Below are 20,684 nucleotides of genomic sequence, written 5' to 3'. Positions count from 1 at the left end.
TATTATTATTATTACAGTATTTATTATTATTATTATTATTATTATTTATTATTATTATTACAATATTTATTATTATTATTATTATATTTATTATTATTTTTTTTATTATTATTATTATTATTATTATTATATTTATTATTATTATTATTTTTATTATTTTTATTATTATAATATTTATTATTATTATTATTATATTTTATTATTATAATATTTATTATTATTATTATTATTGTTATTTTTATTTATATTATTATTATAATTATTATTATAATTATTTTATTATTATTATTACAATATTATTATTTTTATTTTTATTTTTATTATCATGTGAAACCCTATAAAACACCCATCATTATAAACTTGAAATACTATAATATAAACATTGTATTTATCAAATACATTACCTCACATTATTTTTGTCGATGTATGATAGCATTGGAATTTTGTTGTTGGATAGTGCGACGATTTCGTTTTTAAATACTGCGGCGATTTGATTGTTTGTTTTATGAATATTAACAAAACACTCATTATGATTTTTCAAAACTTGTCAACATAGGGTTTCGTTTCGTGCATATAATGTAAAAAACGTACAATTTTAGTGATATACGGAGGTTATTTCCGGCGAAAAATCGAGATGTGAAATAGGGTAATTAATCATAAATCATTTGAGAGAGAAAGTGGAAAGCAAGATGAACTGAGGAGCGAAAAAATATGATGTTATTATTAATTAAATGTAAAGTGTGCTTTACACTAGCATATATTGTGTAAAACGAGCTTTACAAAGAGTTGGTTCACAATAGTTATCGTGTAAAACATTTTACAAGAGAGTTGCTTCACAGCAGCTATCGCGCTTTACAAGAGAACTACTCCACGACTGCTATCGTGTAAAGCTTGTTTTACGATAAAGATATTCACAACAGTAATCGTCTAAAGCGAACTTTACAGGAGATTTATTGTGCAGTGCTCTTTTGTAAAGCTCATTTTACACGATAGTTATTGTACATCGCTCTAGTGTAAAGCTCGTTTTACACGAGCTGATGTGCATCGTTCAACTGTGAAACGATTCACACATTCATATGAACCGTTAGTTTGACTTTAGTTTAAAGTGATGTAAAGCTCGCTTTACACTATATCTATTGTAAAGCGTTATTCTGTAAGCGCGCTTTAAATGAGAAAAAATATTAGATTTATGTATTATTAATTTAAAATTTTTAATTATAATAATTTTATATTATTTAAAACAAAATATTATGTTATTATTATTTTAAATTAAAATTATTATATTTCTGTATTTTTATTTTAAAATTATTAATTATAGTAATGGTATATTTTTGATACACAAATATTATTTCATAAAATATAAGTTATTTAGAATTTTATTGGATTAATTATCAAAATATTTTTTATATTTAAATTTTAAATTTAATAAATCAAATTTCATAAATTCATGACAATTCATATTATATTGTTCTTCAAGTATCTCCTATTAGACAATATAATACATGAATTCAAATTTAATGTATCTATTATTGGCTTACTTCAATTATAATATTACTTAATACAAGATAATTTGGGATTCTAAACGTGGAAAGGAACGGATCGGGTCGAAAATGAGTTTCAATTTCATTTGTTTTTTATAATCCAACTAAAATATTCAAAATATTTTGAATGGTAGATGAGTTCACTTCAACAAAAAGATTCGAACGAAAAAATTGTTAATGTAAACTGCATATCCCCACCATCTTTCTCCACTCTAAATTTTTTCTACCAAATGGACAACGAACTCAGGGAAGAACAACTGTCTCCACTACTTGAACATCAGCCATCGCCATCGCCTTCGCCACCGCCACCAACGCCGCCTATTCCATCATATTTGCTTGTTTATTTGTACACCGGCCACTTCTTGACTAGATGGGGTGCCAGGTAGAACAATACATCATAATTAATCTATCCATTCAACTTTCTTGATGGTTTCATTTTGTTTTGATTCATGCTTCGATTGTCGATTCATTCATTGTTTATTGCAGGATGTGGGAATTCTCTGTTGGCTTATATATGATCAGTATTTGGCCTAATTCACTACTCTTAACTGCTATCTATGGAATTGTGGAATCGGCTTCTATTGTCGTTTTTGGTCCTCTTGTTGGACAATGGATAAATAAACTGTCGTATACCAATGTAAATTTCTCTGTAATACCCATTTGAAATCCTTTTAAAGTTTTTTACCCTATTCTTCTTTTACTGAATTAACTCAACAATTTCAGATCCTCCGGCTTTGGCTCATAACACAAAACCTCTCTTTTCTGGTAGCTGGTGGTTCTGTTATTACCTTGCTCATCTATGAAAACCTTAAGCTAACTAAATTTACAGTTTTCATATTGCTGGTTATATTGACAAACATATCCGGAGCAATCGGTTCTCTTTCAACTCTCGCGGGCACAATCTTGATCGAAAGAGAATGGTTAGATAATAATCTAAGCTTTCTTTTGTATTAGTTTAAGGTTTTTGTTGAATTATTGTTGTTATTATTACAGGGTTGTGGTTATATCAGAAGGACAACAACCTATGGATGTTCCTCTTCTTCCTAAGATGAATTCAATCATAAGAAGAATTGATTTAGTTTCCAAGCTATTTGCGCCAGTTGTGTCTGGATTAATCATTAGCTTTGTATCGCTAAAAGCTTCTGCGATGGCTTTCTCGATATGGAATGTTTTGTTTGTTCTAATTGAGTATTGGCTGTTCATTTCTGTCTATGAAGGTATTCCTTCTCTGAAAGAAAGTAATAGAAGAAGGATTTCTTCGAGGCTTTCGCCAATACTTGAAGAAGGAGAAGAAGAGATAACGAATGAGTTTATGGATAGATTTTCGCGGTTTTCCTATGTTAAAGCTTGGAAGGTTTACCTTAGACAAGAAGTACTCCTTCCTGGCTTAGCTCTTGCTTTGTTGTATTTTTCTGTTCTTAGGTGAGCTTCAATTGAGTTTTTATTTTCATTTCTAGAATCTATATCAATTTTTCTTTGCTGTTATTTTAGTTTTGGATCTTTGATGACGGCTGCGCTAATATGGGAAGGAATACCTGCTTATATTATCGGGATTGGACGAGGAATAAGCGCGACAATAGGGATAACCGCTACTTTTTTGTACCCAATTATGCAATCTCGAATTTCTCCACTTAGAACAGGGCTGTGGTCTATTTGGTCACAGGTATCATTTTTAACTTAATGTTTGTATTAAATGAATGGAATTATTTATAAGTTACTAACTTTTGGAATATTTGTGAAGTGGGCTTTCCTTATAGTTTGTGTAGCTTCTATATTTGTCAAAAAAGGCTTTGCTTCTGCTTATATGTTGATGGGTGGTGTGGCCGCGTCGCGTTTAGGGTTGTGGATGTTTGATTTAGCCGTCATGCAACAAATGCAGGTACCCGATAATAATTTATTTTTTTCGTATTAGACTAGTTTCTTATGTGGGTATTTGTATAGGATCATGTTAGTGAATCCGATCGCATTGTGGTGGGAGGTGTTCAAAATTCGATACAATCGGTTTTGGATTTGATGACTTATGTTATGGGTATTATAATATCTAATCCAAAGGTACTTTTTTTTCTTATGTTAGCTATTGTTTCATTTCTCTTGCATCTTTTGGATTTCATTGAAATGTTTTTGTTTAGGATTTCTGGGAATTGATCGTCATATCGTTCGTTCTTGTCACATTGGCTGCGATTTTGTATTGTTTGCATATATATCGTGTTCGAAAGCATCTCATTCACTTTGAAAAATTAGTATTTCTTGCGCCATGGCGCGCTAGATCCTCTTAACTTATGTTTACCAATATCAATAATTATTTAATGAATATTTGTTTGTGTTTCTAGATTGGTTTTAGCTCTCGGTTTGATTTATCAATATTTGTTTATGTACTATGGACCTTTTTGTATCTTATATAGCCTTTTAACGTTTTTTTAATATTTTTTTCCTTACTTATTTATCAAAATGAAACTTGTTTAAATAATATTAATCTAAATATTGTTAGTTTAAAGAAAATTAAAGTGTATTATTTAAACCAAAATAATTTCTTTTTAACTCTAATCTATTTACTACTATGAGCCCTTGTTTATCATTTTAGCTTCAATAAATCATCGTGATTAATCAGATTTTTTATATATCTTTTCAATAATTAAATTATTAATTAAAATGTTATTTAATTCATTTAAAAAATAATTGTTCCCTTACTAACTATTTATGTCTCTTAAACTACAAAGATTCTTAGTTGACCAAAGAAAGTAATATTTTCAATATATTAATATCATTAAATAAATGAAATTTGAGCACTGAGAACAAAATTATTTTAAAATTTTAATTTAAATAGAAGGTTAGTTGTCAATATATGTTATAATAAAATGTTATTAGTGAAAATAAAATTTACTCATTAATTTGAGATATTGTTTAGGTGAATAATAGTTTATTCAATACTAAACATGGTTAGTATAAACAAGGACCTCAAAATATATATTTTTGCCTTATGAACTTTACACAAATAAAGTTCTTTATTTTTTTTATTTTAAATGATAGTGATAGAATTTATTAAATTTAGGTTAAATTAGGATAGAGAGGTAACTAATCCATTTTTTTAAAAATAGTTTGGTTACACTCCTAGTTAAGTTTGGTCTCATTAACTTTCACAATTTGCAACACTATACAATAACTATTTTTCTGTCGTTATTGTCATATATATACAAAATATTTTGGGCTACACGAGTTACAACCCGTATAGCCTTATACATAGATTCGCCCTTTGTCATCAAACACATCTAAAATACAACGAGATTAATTATTTGAGATCAATAATGAAAAGATATACCAAATATGTTTACTAACGGACAAACATAACATAAAATCTAATAATTAATGAACTTGGATATTCTCAAAAAAATCAATAAGTTCACCGACCGCTTCCACCGATTTTTCAGAAGAGATCTCTCATATCGTCATAATAATAGCGTTGTGGAATAAACGCATTGGTCGATCGCGGTCACTAAATGTTATACGGTTCTTTTCAAATCAAATAGTTCACCATAAAATAATTGGAATAGAGACTCATCAACTGAATCAAACCAAGCTCACGATTTTTATTCACATATCCCATCAACCGACAATTGACTCAGACATCGCTCACTTAGTGTTAGTGTTAATCATATTCAATGTAAACATCAAATTGTAATCAATTATTTGTAATGCAAAAATAAGTAGAGTATCATCTCCACCCCTTCAAAAATACATTTTGTATTGCCCAATTTTTTCATTATTTTTACATTAAATATTAATATTCTGTAACTAATTTGATTCATAACTCAACCCTATCATTTTAGCCTATACTTCTATAATAATAATTAAAAAAAAAAAGTTAAGATTTGAATGACAAATAAAAAAATCTGGCGCGGGGCGGTCTTGTACCTTCTTCACTGGATAATGCCTAAACTAGATTCACCTTTACCGGTCTTATACAATATTTCAAAAATAATATTTTATTAATCATTTAATTTATTAATTTTAAAATGTTATAACTAGTGTCTCATCTATTTAGGATTGAGCACACCTTTAATAAAAATAAAAATAATTAACAGCAAAATTGCGACATCCCTCTTAATTTTATATTGTTATTTATTTCACTATTTTCATTTTTAATTCAAAAAAGAAATTGTAAAATATACATTTAACATTCTTTTTATACATAATTTTCTGTTATTGACTTTTAAGTCTATTTCAACTTCTTTTTTTTCAACCCACACAAACTTAAATTCATGAATTCGTGCATAATTATAACTTTATTTTAAATATAAAAACATATTTTAATAAGTTATTTATAAAATATTTTAAATAATTTATTTTTATTTAAAAGTATTTGAAAGAGAAAGTCTGTCTCTCTTATTTAAACCCCACTTATTTAATATTTTTTATTATATAAATAATTATACCTTCCCCAATTAAAACCTGAATCGGTCGATACCAAATTTTCTGGTGCCGTTCTTATCATGGGAAGGTCATTATTCATTAACATCTATTTGAGAAAACTTCAATAAATCATGGTTTTTATTGAGTTATCGGTTCAATTTGCTCTAATAAAAGATAGGTTAATTGATTTTAAATTTTATTTTTTTAATTCATTAATAAGTAATATAAGTTATGCATAAAGAAAAATATTATTAAAAATATAAGAAATGCGGCATGCATCAGTGAACTTCAAATGGAGGGCAACCTTTTGAGTATGGTGTGATATGGTAAGAGATATTAAAAGTTTGATGCCGACAAAAAACACATTAATAGAGGAGGTTGTAGCAATGTTCATATGTATTTTGGCCTATAACAAAAACAAAAGTATGATAATTTCTCTACTTTTTATCGTAGTACAGAAACCGCGAGTCAGCAATTTCTTGTGATTCTTCATGTAATTTTGAAATTACATTAAATTTTACTAAAGTAGTCATAACCTATCTCTTAGGATTGTCGCGATGAAAAATTAAAATGTTTTCAGGTACTTTGATGACATTATACATTTTAATATTGTAATACATAAAAAAAAAATAGAGTAAATAATTAGTTTATGTAATGTTGACTAGGGTAGATAATCATAAACTCCTTCAATTTGTAGGGTTATTTAGGAGTATGAGATGGAACACTAATTAAAGTTACAACACCTATAATGAGAATAAATCTTGATATCGCACCAAAAAAAAGTCGAAGTTGATTTCCTTGAGTCTTTATCTTCCGCAAAGTATGAGTCCATGTAACCAATTACACTAAACTCTGCATCACTTCTTTTCTTGTACATATCCCCACATTAGTAGTTGAGGTTATGTATATTAGTAACCACTTCATTGCGAGTCAATGTTCACGGCCTGGACTCGCCACAAACCTGCTTAAGACACTAATCTCGTGTTCCAAGTCTGACCTGGTATAAACCATTTAGTACATCATAGACCCAAATGCACTCGAATATGGAACCTTGTCCATGTAAGTTTGATCTGACCTAGTTTTTTATCGAGCTCACAGACGACATCATATATTTATTCGTGATCGGCAACTTCGTTGGATTGGCTTATCGAATCTCAAAATTGTCAATCACCTTCTCGAGATAGCACTGCTAGCTAAGATTCGTTACACCATTCTTCATGTATTTGTTAATCCTTATTCTTAGAATCTTAGCAGCATTGCCTAAGTCCTTCATATCAAACTCGAAACTTAGAATAGTCTTCACACTCGAAGCTTCTTTGTTGATTAATTAGTAGCATATCATCTACATATAACAAAAGATAATCAACTTCAAGTATACTCTTCTCTCGAAAGAATAAGCAAGTATCATAATTGTTCTTCATAAAGCCTTGTTGAGTCATCAAACTGTAGGTACCACTACCTCGGTGATTATTTGAGTCCAAACAATAACTTTCTAAGAAAACACAGCATGCTCTTCTCTTGCTGCTTCATGAAGATGGTTTCCTCTAGATTTCCATGAAGAAACACAGTTTTAACATCCATCTATTATAGCTCGAGATCGAACCGAGTTACCAGCGAGACCATGATCTGAATGGTTTTGTACTTGACAACTGGTGAGAAGATCTCATTATAATTCACTTATTTTTTAGAGAATCCCTTAGCAATTAATCTTGCTTTGTACTTGACCACTTCCTGAATCAAAATACTTTCCTTGATTTTATATATCCATTTGCACTTGATCATAAATTGCTTGACAGGCCTCGGAACAATATCCCAAGTTGAAATCTTATAAAGAGAATTCATTTCTTCCTTCATAGATTCCATCCACTTGGATCTATCACTAGAACTCAAAGCCTATTTGAAATCTTCCGACTTAGTTTTATCTAACTCAACTGTTGTCATAAACGAATATGTCAACATATTGGTATAAGTTGAGAACCCATACCTCTGAGTAGGTTTTGGTTGTCTCATTTCTCTATCCCTTGTGAGTTGATAACTAGCTTGCAACTGATTTGTAACTTTCTTGTCTTGTGCCACAACATGTTAAACATATGTACTAGTAACTCCTCATGATTATCAAAAACCATTTTAGTGTCTTGGTCTGAAACTAATGGCTCCACCTGACCATGATCCCATGTATTACTTTCCATTTGCCCAGTATCACTAACTTTTGAAACATTAATAGAATTGAATTTGCATTTGTCCCATGTTCGCTTATACCCGAGTCATCATGATTAGTACTAGAGTGCTTGCGAGAGAGACACACAAACTCCTCTTCATTAAATATTACGTCTCTTTGATGATTATAGTTTTCAAACTATCAGACTATCTTATCCACAGCCTATAACCTTTCACTCCTTGAGGATACCCATAAAGCACACACTTCTTGGCTCTAACTTGCCTTCTTTTGATGAGTAAAGGTTATGCATCTAAATGATCTAAGATGAGACAGATCCGAAGGCTAACCGGTCCATAATTTTTTTTTAGGAGTTTTGAACTCAATTTTTATTGATTTGACATTTTTACATATTAATGTTCAATTTAAGCATACGAAACAAATTTATGGATAAGATGGATGTTAAACTTTACCATGATTAAATAACTGTAAAATTGAGTATTTTTAAAATCTAAGGTTAATTAATAATAAAAAAATTTAGAGTTAAGTGCAAAATTTAAGCACAAAATGTTTTTATCATGCTTCAATATGTGTACTTTGTTTTGTTTTAATGATATGATAAATTAAGTGCTAAATAGGTCTCGGAATAATAATATTAAATTTTCACTATTATTATTATCAATGTCAAATTACTCATTCCATTCACTGAAATATACTCTTATTTTATTAAATTTAAATTTAAATATAAAATGGCATTTTAGTAACTAAACCATTTACAAACTCAAATAACTTGTTTCTTTATTCTATAATGCCTTCTTTTTTTCTTTTTTTCTTTTTTTTTTACAAAACTCAAAAAAAATCAAGATCAAACATATAAATAAATTTCTTAGATTGTTTCTCTTCAACAAGAGGGGGACATCTACAATCAAGCAAATGTGTGATATCTTCTTTTCAACATATTTTCATTGGAATGTATTTCTTTGAATCCTGTTATTCTGTAAAGCTTGACAAATGTCACAAGACTGATATATATATTATGGGTTTGATAATTTATTATATACTAATCTCAATCGGTCTTAATCTTATTCAAACCTTAAACTCCTCTCTCTTAAATTGAAGTCTTTTAAACAACAAATTTTTTATCTCTACCTGTCTACCAAAGGAATTTTCCAATACTTTTTTTTATTTGTTATCATAGTCTTTAAATATAAATATTGAGAGTCTAACTTCTTCGTTGAAGTTTTGAATTTTGGGTTATGGGGTACAGAGAGATAGATATATGTTCTTTAAATTTACTTTGTTGTTTAATTTTATTTTATTATTTCTAGGAACTTAAAATAATATTATAAATAACTATAATTAATTAGCATAAATGGTCCTATGGTCTAGCGGTTAGGACATTGGACTCTGAATCCAGTAACCCGAGTTCAATTCTCGGTAGGACCTAATTTTTTTTTCATGTTTTATTCATACTCTACTAATTAAGTAAACAATAATAGTAAAGCATGCATTTTTTTTTCATGTTTTACCTTTTTTATTCATACTCTACTAATTAAGTAAACATAAATAATAAAGCATTCACAGATACTTATCCATCAAAGTTCGATTCATGCGCTCAACATGTCCATTTTTGGGGGGTGATTTGAAATGTTCCATGTCTCTGACCCAAGCTCACGACAGTTACTATTGAATACTTCGTTACAAAATTCTAACCCATTATATGTTCTCAAGGTCTTTAACTTTCTAATTCTCAACCAAAGTCTTCCATGCTTTGAACTTATAAAATTCATCACTTTTGTGTTTAAGAAGATAAACTCATACTTTACAAGAATAATCATCTACGATTGACAAGAAGTACGAGTTACCTCCATACGTAGATATTTTCTTAGGATCTCATATGTCTGAATGGACATACTCCAACACGCCCTTAGACTTGTGAACCCCGGTCTTAAATTTTTGTCGATGTTGTTTGTCTAACACGCAATGCTTGCAAAAGTTTAGACCTTAGACTTTATTTGAGCCTAATATCTTCTTGTCACTGAGAATCATCTACATACCATTTTCACTGATGTGACCGAGCCTCTGATTCTACATCATGCCTTCTTGTCTTCATCTAAAACTATCAGTGCAGATTGTCTCGACACGGTCTCACGAATCAGATGATACAAATCTTCTTGCTTGATACAAACTTCTCAAGTACTGTCAAAATCTTTTAAAATAATGTTTTCTTTTAAAAAGATGTATGGCACGCAAACCAAAGTTGAAATGCATCAAACTTCGAGCTGTCTTGCAATCCTAGTGTGTCCTGGACACGTGCTAAGCTACGAACCAAGGGAATTCATGGGGGTTACAACAAGCAACAACAAAGAGAATACAACAACACAAAATTTGATATCAGAGTTCGACTCAAAAAGTTGGTCTCCGTCGAGATCTGTTAGAAACTCAATTTCACTATCACAATCAAACGTTTTAATTACACACTTGATCTTTTTATATCAATCACACTTGTCTCTCCTATCACTTGTGTGAATTACGTATCTATTTATAGAAGCAACTTGTCATAACTCCTTTAAAAACTTAAGTCTTCAAACGCTCCCTCATTGTTTGCGTTTCCTCATTGTTTGATTGTGCACTTCCACCGAGATCATGACATGTGAAGGATTGAGTTTGGACACTTCGTTTAAATTAGTCATGACCTATCATCTCAATATCAACATGAAGTAGAAACCCTTGAGGAATACTTCAACATGAAACATTTCAAAGCCAAAAATATTACATAGAGATGTTTTGGGTTGTTTAAAGGAAGATGGAATATTTTTCCATTCCCTTTATTCTTTTCCATTCAAATCCAAGTTACATAACTTGATTCGTATTATCAGTTTCAATCCACGAGATTCAATCATTGAAGAATAAGATTGAAGAATAATAAGAAGACAATGATGATGAAAGTGATGATGGAGTAGAGCATATTAGCCAAATTCCATGTAATGAGTGGCTATAATTTAAAAATAATATGACTATTAACATGTATAACATGTGTTCCACTAGATTCATGGCAATGATGTTGATTAATGTTTGTTTCATATACTTATTATGACAACAACGTGATTTGAATTCATGCTTGAATGATTCTGTACTTGATAGATTATATCTATAATTCAATTATCGTGTTTCAAATTTTCAAATATTTTAAAATTTCAGTAATAATAATTTATATTTAATGAAGTTTGTCTTTATATTGTATTCAATTTTATGTTATTTATTTGTATGATGTCTATATTTACACATGTTTCTTGTGGACAGGAAAAAAAAAAAACAATTTTGGACCGGGGATAAGGTTGAGGCTTTGATTGCCAAGAATTAGCTTGTGATCCGTTATAAAAAGTAGACTATGGTTGTAAGAACAATTACATGAGTTAACTACGTAAGATGATAATACGTAAGATTCTCAATTTCAATAAAAAAAAGTTATTCCTCACGTTGAATCAAAAGATAAAAAAAAAAAATTAATTGAAATAATCTCTTTAACCAAACCAAACAATAACAATGATGATAATTATTATAATATCTTTTGAAGAGGGAAACGGGACAACGCATTAAGTATATAGCCCGTAAATACTTAACTTTTTAACTAGGCGCATAATTTGTTACCTGACGGACTCGAACTCAGAATCTTAGGGTGAGTATCTTACCGGACACTAAAAAAGCAACTTGCACTCGTTTAATTTAACCCCCCAAAAAAATTAAGTAAAATTACTCCATAATTTCTTAAGAATAAAAAAAAAATCTTCCTAACCTAGACTTGCACATCTTTACACGACAATGACAACCATTTTGCTTCTTTCTTTTTTAAACCTATAAAATATTTTTTTATTAATCTATTTAATCATAAAAATCACAACTAAAGGCTGAGGTCATAAAAACAAATAAATGTTTCATTATAAGCTATGTTATGAGTGAAAAAATAAATCAAAAAATTATATGATCCTTGTATCGATCTAGCAGAAATAATAAAAGAAATAACATCACATCCAACCAAATACGTCATAAATCATAGCATAAGATTTTGCTAAAATTTCTTAATATGGATAAACTTATTATTTTAATTTGTTCTAAGATACACAATTACATTTATTCTTACATGTTTATTTTCATTCACGTTATTAAAACTATCTACACATAGTTTAATTATAACATTTTTCTCTAAAATTTAATTTTAGTAAAATATTTAAAACAGTTTTGCTTACCTTGTGAAAATGAACATAATTGAACAAAGTAATGGTTTTAGATAAAGTCTAAAGAGAATTACATTTCAAGCCAACCACATGGGCCGGCCGGTAAAACCTTAATTTCTTCTAACTAAAACACTTCCAAACTCAAAAGCATATAGCTCAAAAAAATCAAATTGAGAGTTGGATCCACCTCCATTTCAAAAGAAGAGCTTCAATTTGCAAATAAAAAAAAAGAAAAAAATCAAATTTGGGCTTATTTGGAAACTTTTGTTTTTACTTTAGTTTCAATTTCAAACCCTCGCCCTAAATATATGTTAATACCATTAAGAATTATTATATTTAAACTTAAATTAAACATCCCACTTTTATAATAAATTAAAAAATAAGCTTGTTAAATCTTATTTTAAGAATTTTTTTTTTTGGAATTAAAGGAGAGCTAACATGACACCCCACAGTCATGGATCCCTGTTTAAATTCAAAGCGCTTCTAGATGAAATCGAATCCGTGACATTTTGGTCTTTTAAGTCAACTCTTATCACTGGGCTACCTTGGTGGGAAAAAAATGTTGCTACAATGGTGTTGGGACATAGCCCGCAAACACAATTAACTATTTAACTATGCGCATAATTTGTCATCCGACGGGCTCGAACTCAGGAACTCTCAAAGAAGCTGGGATATCTAACTCTTGTTGTCGTTAGGCTAGGAGAGAAGATTATATTGAACATTTTAAAATAACATTTCAATAAGTTTGCGTGACTTTTATAAACCTCTAGAATTCCTTCATGGTACTATAGAAGAATTCATCCAAAAAACTGGTTTATAGACAATTTTATTGTAAATTAAAAAAAAAACATAAGGAATAAAGCACATAAATATTGGGACGGAATTCCTCTCTGGTTTTTCTTTTTTCCCTTTTCATTCACTACAATAAAGGTGATGCTTTGCTATGTACAATTTTAAAACATCTTTCATCGAATAATTGATTGCAATGGATAATTGCCACTAATAACAATATCGCAAATAGCAAAAGTAGTGTCTAAGAGACCACATATTACATTTTCGATTTTCACTTATAATATTTATAATTAAAATAGAGGGCATGACTTTTAGTGTCATTTTAATTTCTTATATTCAAATACAAAAACTGCAATAGTATTTTACTTTAAAAGTTATATATATAATAATTTGTAATAGTAAAGTATAAAGTGAATTTATTTTACAGTCAAGATGAAGATATAAAGAACACATTTATATTATTTAAAATAAGTTACATATAATATTATTCAAATTCAACATAAAAAAAAGAAAAGTTCAGTTTTGTGACTGATTATCACAAATAACATGGGTTTATCACAAATTCATTGAATCTAGGTTTTCTCTCATTAGCTTGCAACAATACCAATCAACCAGCCAAACAATCAAACTTAAATAAATATAGCAACATCATTAATAATATTTACATATCTCTACTCTTTAGAATTAAAACCATTTAAAGGTTAAAAAGTAAACCTTGCTAGAATTCAATAACAAGTAGTGGATTATCTAACTTGATGAGAAAATAGAAGAATAACAAACAAACAAAAAAAAACTACCAATGCATACATTATTTTCTCTTCTTGCAGCTAATATTCAAATTCTAGTTTGTCCACATTCTATGTTAATTGGTGCCTATATATATCATCAAAATCATTTATATTGTATTTTTAAAATTACATAGGATTAATAGTTATCTGACACAATGATTAACATATGTTGATATGGCCGAGTTGGTCTAAGGCGCCAGATTAAGGTTCTGGTCCGAAAGGGCGTGGGTTCAAATCCCACTGTCAACATATTTTTTTTATTTATTTTTTCCCACATTCATATTCAAGAACTTTCTTCAATTTGGCCAACATGGTAAAATTTTACTTAAACTACTAGTTAAAGAACATATAGTATTCTCTGTATGAAGTATATGTTACTTGGCTGCCTTAACACAATAGTTAATAGGTTATTTACCTTATAGAAACTCAACAATTTCATCACAAATTGCAATAACAAGACAACTAGCTTTAAAGTAGAGATTTGAGTGTTGTTGATTTGGACTTACCAGAAAATGAAGAGTATGTTCATATATAATTCTTGATGAAGTGTTCTTATCTCAAAGGTTGATGAGAGTTCAAAATGGTGAAGAAAGGCACATGAAGCACTAACTAAGTTCATCAATTTTTCTTGCATAAGTTAGTAATGCACGTGCCCTGCTTCTCCATCTTGTTCAAACATCACCCTATTTCTTTATCATTCTTCAAAAGGATGAATGGTCATCGAAAAGACTATGTATATTATGAAAGAGAGAGACCCAAGTGGGGAATTATTGTTTTGAATTTGATTGGAAGACTATTTTGATACTTTTGCCCATTTATAATAAGAAATATTGGTTACACTTAGAGTTTGTTTGATCGATTTGGAATTATTTGAAGAAATTCGGGTTATATGAATTGAAAAGTTGGTAGATAGGACCATCTCTCAATACTTATTTGATTATTTAAAAGTATTATTTCACCTAAATTTCTCATTCATGTATGATCGATATTTGAAAAGATGGGTGTAACTGAATTTCTTTTAATTCAATTTTATTTATGTTATTTAAATTAGAGTGTTTTTAATAATAATTGAATATAGAACTTAAAAAAACAATTATGTGAGATCTTTTTGTCTAACTAAACTTAGCATAACCTAAATCGTGATACACCTAGGGTCGGCGTTAGGGTGTGGTGCCCCCTCCCCATAGCCACCTAACCCATTTTCATAAAAACGAGTCGGTTCTAAGGTAAGGCAATCCCATCCTTAGGACCACGCAACCCATTCTCAGAAACACTCATGTCGGTCCTAGGGTGAGGCAACCCCATTCCGGGACCACCCAACCCCTTTTCAAAAATTTATACATTTCAAATTCTTTCTTAAAAAGTATAAAATATGTCTTTTAAAAATATGTCTTTTAAAAATATGAAAATAAAATTGCTTAAAATTCCCCAACTATAGAGGCCAACTTTGAATACAGCTACCAAATGTGTCACATATCATTGATATTTGTGTCAAATTGTACTATATGATATGCTAAAAACAATAATCTACCAACAAACTATTCAAATTTAATGATAAGTTTATGGTTGGTTAATCAAATGTGGCTTGAAAATATAACCATTTTCAATATTATCACTACCAATCTCAATGTTTATATTAAATTTATTTGAATTTTGTATGTAACTAAACAATCATATATAAAGCATTTCTAAATAATTGAGTTCAATATCACCGACCATGCATGTGGAAACCAAATTTGCAAGTAAAATGTCCATCACTTTCATGGTTTCCTCCAAAGGCTTGTCCCTCAAATGGCTCTCTATATTGTTTTGAAGTTGGTCATTCTTTTATTGAACATCAATATGTTCAAAGAGTAACAATTTAGTATAGGCTTTATAGTCCAACCATATTTACATTCTTTAATGGTTTAAGATTTGATTGAAATGACTATTTTCATTACTCTCTTTTGTGATTGTAGTTCCGAAAGATGCTCAAAAAGGAGACCAACCACTTTAGCACATTCTAATTAATGAGCCTTTTTATTAGAAGTTCAATTGTGCAAAACCACAAACCAGACTCCCAATCGACTCACTACACCCCTACGAGCGCACCAGGCACGGGAAGCAAGAGCAAAAAAAATGGCAATCGCTTCTAGAGGCATAAATACATTTTAACCTCTAGCTATACTCGAATCAAATTTGACATTAAATATTTTCACTTCTTTCCATTTTCATTGATATCAAATGTCATTTGTCACATGAATCAATATAGGGGAAGTACACAATGAACCATAAGCATGAAAGTTATTAAACATGTCATAATTGTGTGGTCCTAATGTAGTGTTAGATGGTGATAAAATATCTCACGCTTGTATTTGTATTGAAGAAGCAATTGAGCAAGATGGATCATGATTGATTGAGAAAGTACAATTCGATTTATAGGTGTCCTTTAATTGCAAACCAACTTATTGCGGAGGAAAATGTTACGAACATAGCTTAATATTTAACTGTATTTGTTTTTAATTTGAAAGCGATTACATCTTATTTCAAATTTATAAGAATTAAACAAACAAAGTAACTAAATCTTTAATTACCAAAATCCAATCCTCAATCTAGAGTAATTAAAAAAAAATCGATTATCAATCAATCAAAGCAAGATGGAGAGGAATAGTCTCTCGTCATATTGTCATATTTGCAGCATGAACATTCGTCCGACTCCAACATCTATATAAAGAACTCTTTATGGACCATATTGAAACTGTTCTTTCTAGTAGTATCGTTACTGTATTTTTTTTTTTACTTTTGTAGTTGTCGGGACTATGTCGTATGGTTCAACAACTACCCTATCGAATTATTTGGGCCTACTTGTTATCCATGGGATTGGAGGTACTTTCAAGAGTACTTCTAACCATAGATATATCGAAGAGTTAGTAATGGTCTAACCGAAAATCAAAGTTTAGCATAAATTTAGTTTAAAATTCCCGAGAAAAAAAATAACTTTTTATGAATCAATCAAAACCCTAAACTTTCTTTAACATGTATAAAAAAAGATTGTAAGGTGTTAAAAAAGAATTGGACCTATAATGGGCTTTCAAAATAAGACCAAATAAAATTTTCAGAATAAGATCAAATACTATCCAAAATCAGTTTCAAAATCATCCCACATGAATAATCTTCTTCTTCATCATCCCTTTTCTATCTCTCCATGTATGTAATAGACTATACTTTTATGGGAAAATCTTTCAATAAAATTGCATCAGTTTATAACTTTCAACAAAATCTCGCAGCGCCGCAGCTTTCCCAAGTTTCGAAAGGTAAAAAACCCATCTCCGCCGCCGTCGTCGGTTCTGGTGGTTTGCCGGCGAAGTCATTGAAAAGGAAGATGGAGAACAGTGGCAACTCCGACAAGAACGATCATCGGTCTCCTCTGTCTGTTGTCGTCTCCGATTGTGTTAACAGGTGGTTTCAAGATACTCTGAAAGAGGCTAAAGCTGGAGACATATCGATGCAGGTTTTGGTGGGTCAGATGTATAATAACGGCTATGGAGTTGCTAAAGATGCTGATAAGGTCAAATTCTTGATCTTTTAGTTGATAATAATTCTGTCAGGAAATTTCTATTTGAGATTATCTTGGTTTGGAATTTCAGGCAAGAAATTGGATATCAAGAGTTTCAAGAACTAGATCTTCAGTTTGGAAAGTTAGTAAGAAACGCCCAGGTTATAACTCTTAATGATGTTTTCAAATTATACCCTTATCTGTTTATCATATTTTAGTAAGTGGGTTAATAGTTTCTTGGTGAAATTTTGATTTTTGGATATGATTAGGTTATAATGCAAGTGATTCTGACTCTGATGATCATGAAGATGATTCCAGATGATTCCAGATGATACAGATGGATTAGGTTATGATTTTTGCTATGTTATTGAACATGGTGTTAAGATAAAAACATTATAAAGTTCCCTCCATTCATTATATGAAGCTTTGTTTTCTTATGTTTGAACTCTAAAGTTGTAGACTGTAGACTGTAGACTGTTTCAAGTTATACTAATCCTATGAAATTGATGACTTTAATGCAACTTCTTACTGAATTGTGAATGAATCGAACTCTAATTGATATGTCAAGAAGCTTTTGGTCTACTTATTTGGGACTTTGTTATAACAACTATTTGTGATTTGGTTAGGATTTTGCATTTTGAATTTTGAGAATATCTTGAAGTTTAGAAGAAAAAGAGGTTCTATGGGTTTTTCTTAAAGGAGAACAGCATGGGAAACATTTATCGTGTTATAATCTCCTCTTTGTCATCATCATAACTCTATGTGGAAAAACTTGTGATTCCCTAGAGTCTAGGTGAGATTCGATGAATTGCCTTTTTCGTATTCTCGTATTCATGATCTCGTTACCACATTTTCCTATCGATAAAATGAGCTAAGTTGCAAAGTCCAAAGTAAACTCATTCATGGCCATTTGTTAGAACTTCTTTTCCTTTCTAACACCTCCACCATTTCCCAACTTTGCATTAACTTCTTCGAGAATTTTGATCAACAAAACATTTCACAAAGAGGCAAGAGAGCCTTTAACAACTTCTTGACCCAAAACAAACTCATTAAGTTTGATTCTTCTTTGTTAATCGTTATGTTGTTCCTATCAAAATAACTCAATTTTAGAGACCTTCTTGACCCATTTTTCGCCAATGTTAAAAACATTACCTGATCAACTTCGATATTGAGAGTTCATGAATAAATTTATAGAATTTTAAACATATAGGATCGTGTTTCCAAAAAAAATCAATTTTCTGTGTTCTTCGTAAATTTGATCTAATAGAATAATTTTTGATCTAATAGAATAATTTTGGCAGGCAGCTACGAAAGTACTACAATAAAAAAAAATTAAAACAGTAATTGTCTACCTTTCTTACTTGGTGTAGCTTGTTACATGAGTCGTGAGTGGGTTTTTGGGGCATTAGTTTGCATTACTCTGGGAGTTACGAATACTCTGGGAGTTACGAAGGAAGTTTCGAATCATATTGATCACTAACTAATACGAATTTAATTAATACTAATATAATATAAAAGAACTATCTTTTCTGTATACTTTCCCCGGTTTTGTTGCTACCGTGGAATTTATGCAATCGATCGGATAATTAAACCGTAATACGCCCTGACGAATTTCTACCAGCAGGCTTTGATTGGAAAATAATCTAATCCTAGGATAACTATAATGTCTTAAGTTCTTTTAATGTTATAAAGTTTGCTTAATTTTTTTTTACAATTTTATAATGTTCCTCACCAACGATTCGGGGTTTCATTCAGAGTTGAAGCGCTTATGATTTAACATTATAAGTATATTGATTTTTCTCCAATAACAAATTTGTCTGTAAGTATGCAATAAAATCTATTTTCTTCCCTATAGTTCTAGTATCAATAATTGTTCATATGTATATATGAATATAAAACATCAATTCGGTCAATTCTAATAGATGGTCTCATTGACGTGCATCCGGGAGTAATTGAACTTGTGAATTCGCCAATTATAAGTTGGGTGCTTTAATCATTGAGTTATAAATGTTTAGCGAGAATTCTTGTACATATAAGAATTATATATAAATTACAACGATATCAATGTTTACCAACTTCAAAAGACCATAAATAGAGTTAGAAGGCGGTCGTGTTTTTCGATGTGAATCTTTAATTTGATGCCAACAAAAGATACAAGCTGATTTGATAAGTAAGAACCAAGCTAAAAACAAAACAAAATTAGAGATAGACAAAATTCTAAGCAAATTTCAAATATTTATATCATCAAATCTTAATAGATACAAGCTCAATTGATAAGTAAGAACCAAGCTAAAAACAAAAATAAAATTAGAGATAGACAAAAAGTCTAAACAAATTTCAAATATTTATGTCATTGTAGTGAACAATAATGTTTTATTTATCTGGCCCACTGAGTAAAAAATAAATGTTTGGAAAAGGATGGAGGATTAGTTTTACATTTAATTAATAATGATTTAAAATTATTATTTTATAAAATTGGTATTTCACTGCTAAATAATAGGAATGTGATATATATTTAATTAATAATATATTTTGAAAAGTTATTAAGTTGTTCCTCATAAAATATATATGTATATATATAATAATTTAATTAATAATTTACTTAATGAGTTAATATTAATGAGTTAATATTATGGTAAAAACATATATAATATTTTTATGCCATTAACTAATAATATTAATATTATTGTGATATATATTTAATTAATAATAAAAAATTTAAATTATTAAGTTATTTCTCCTAACAAAATTAATAATAAGATGAGTGATAAGATAATAATAGTGTCACCCTATCACAACAACTTATGACAGCTGAAAAAATAATAAAAGATATGGAGAGAGAAAAGAGAAAAAATTTGTTATTTTTTCACTAAAAAAATCAAAATACGTCTAATTCTCCCTCAATTTACCTTTCCAATTTTCATTTCAAATCATTTCTCATCAAATAATATAATATAAATATATATATATTTAATTAATAATAATTTAAAATTATTATATTATTTTTAATTTATAAAATAATTTAATATATTATTTCCTCATTTAAATTTTAAAATATTTATGAGTTAATTGTGAAATAAATAAAATTTAAAGATTGATAAGGGTTAATTAGGGAATAATTAGGGAATGAATTGAGGCTGGATACATAGTAGCATCAAACTAACCGAAACAATGTATTGCCTCCCTCAGCTTTACAAAATTGTTCATGATTACTGCATATCCCCATCATCT

At 29.4% G+C, this 20,684-nt stretch overlaps 2 protein-coding genes and 2 non-coding genes across 5 annotated transcripts; all 4 read left to right on the top strand.

Annotated features, from left to right (window-relative positions):
* The first annotated feature begins 1,771 nt into the window (after positions 1–1,771).
* Positions 1,772–3,823, top strand: LOC124913052 (solute carrier family 40 member 2-like). The gene is made up of 8 exons (XM_047453676.1): positions 1,772–1,923; positions 1,983–2,178; positions 2,265–2,461; positions 2,535–2,963; positions 3,033–3,204; positions 3,283–3,420; positions 3,483–3,593; positions 3,671–3,823. The coding sequence occupies exons 1-8, from the start codon at positions 1,772–1,774 to the stop codon at positions 3,815–3,817; spliced, it is 1,542 nt and encodes a 513-aa protein (XP_047309632.1). The 3' UTR covers positions 3,818–3,823.
* A 5,654-nt stretch (positions 3,824–9,477) lies between these two features.
* On the top strand, positions 9,478–9,549 carry TRNAQ-CUG. The gene has a single exon. It is a non-coding gene; the product is annotated as a tRNA-Gln (tRNA).
* A 4,537-nt stretch (positions 9,550–14,086) lies between these two features.
* Positions 14,087–14,167, top strand: TRNAL-AAG. Its single transcript has one exon. It is a non-coding gene; the product is annotated as a tRNA-Leu (tRNA).
* Positions 14,168–17,042: 2,875 nt separating this feature from the next.
* On the top strand, positions 17,043–17,890 carry LOC124912421. Of its 2 annotated transcripts, XM_047453039.1 has the most exons (4): positions 17,047–17,104; positions 17,185–17,465; positions 17,545–17,614; positions 17,723–17,890. In XM_047453039.1, exons 1-4 carry the CDS (start codon positions 17,062–17,064, stop codon positions 17,773–17,775), a joined length of 447 nt encoding a protein of 148 aa, XP_047308995.1. In that variant the 5' UTR covers positions 17,047–17,061; the 3' UTR covers positions 17,776–17,890. The 2 variants fall into 2 exon arrangements, with proteins under 2 accessions (XP_047308993.1, XP_047308995.1); XM_047453037.1 differs by having other exon boundaries at positions 17,043–17,465.
* Positions 17,891–20,684: the final 2,794 nt, after the last annotated feature.

Source organism: Impatiens glandulifera, chromosome 8, assembly GCF_907164915.1.
Source record: "Impatiens glandulifera chromosome 8, dImpGla2.1, whole genome shotgun sequence".
In the NCBI taxonomy this organism is placed as follows: Eukaryota; Viridiplantae; Streptophyta; class Magnoliopsida; order Ericales; family Balsaminaceae; genus Impatiens; species Impatiens glandulifera.
This window is presented reverse-complemented; position numbering and strand designations above follow the sequence as displayed.

Excerpts from the sequence above, each read along its gene's own strand:
- LOC124913052 (XM_047453676.1), top strand. The coding sequence starts at position 1,772 with ATGGACAACGAACTCAGGGAAGAACAACTGTCTCCACTACTTGAACAT. Across the intron at positions 1,924-1,982 it reads TTGACTAGATGGGGTGCCAG|TTTGATTCATGCTTCGATTG; the intron begins GTAGAACAATAC and ends GTTTCATTTTGT. Across the intron at positions 2,462-2,534 it reads ATCTTGATCGAAAGAGAATG|GGTTGTGGTTATATCAGAAG; the intron begins GTTAGATAATAA and ends TTATTATTACAG.
- LOC124912421 (XM_047453037.1), top strand. The coding sequence starts at position 17,103 with ATGTATGTAATAGACTATACTTTTATGGGAAAATCTTTCAATAAAATT. Across the intron at positions 17,466-17,544 it reads TTGCTAAAGATGCTGATAAG|GCAAGAAATTGGATATCAAG; the intron begins GTCAAATTCTTG and ends TTGGAATTTCAG. Across the intron at positions 17,615-17,722 it reads AGTTAGTAAGAAACGCCCAG|GTTATAATGCAAGTGATTCT; the intron begins GTTATAACTCTT and ends GGATATGATTAG.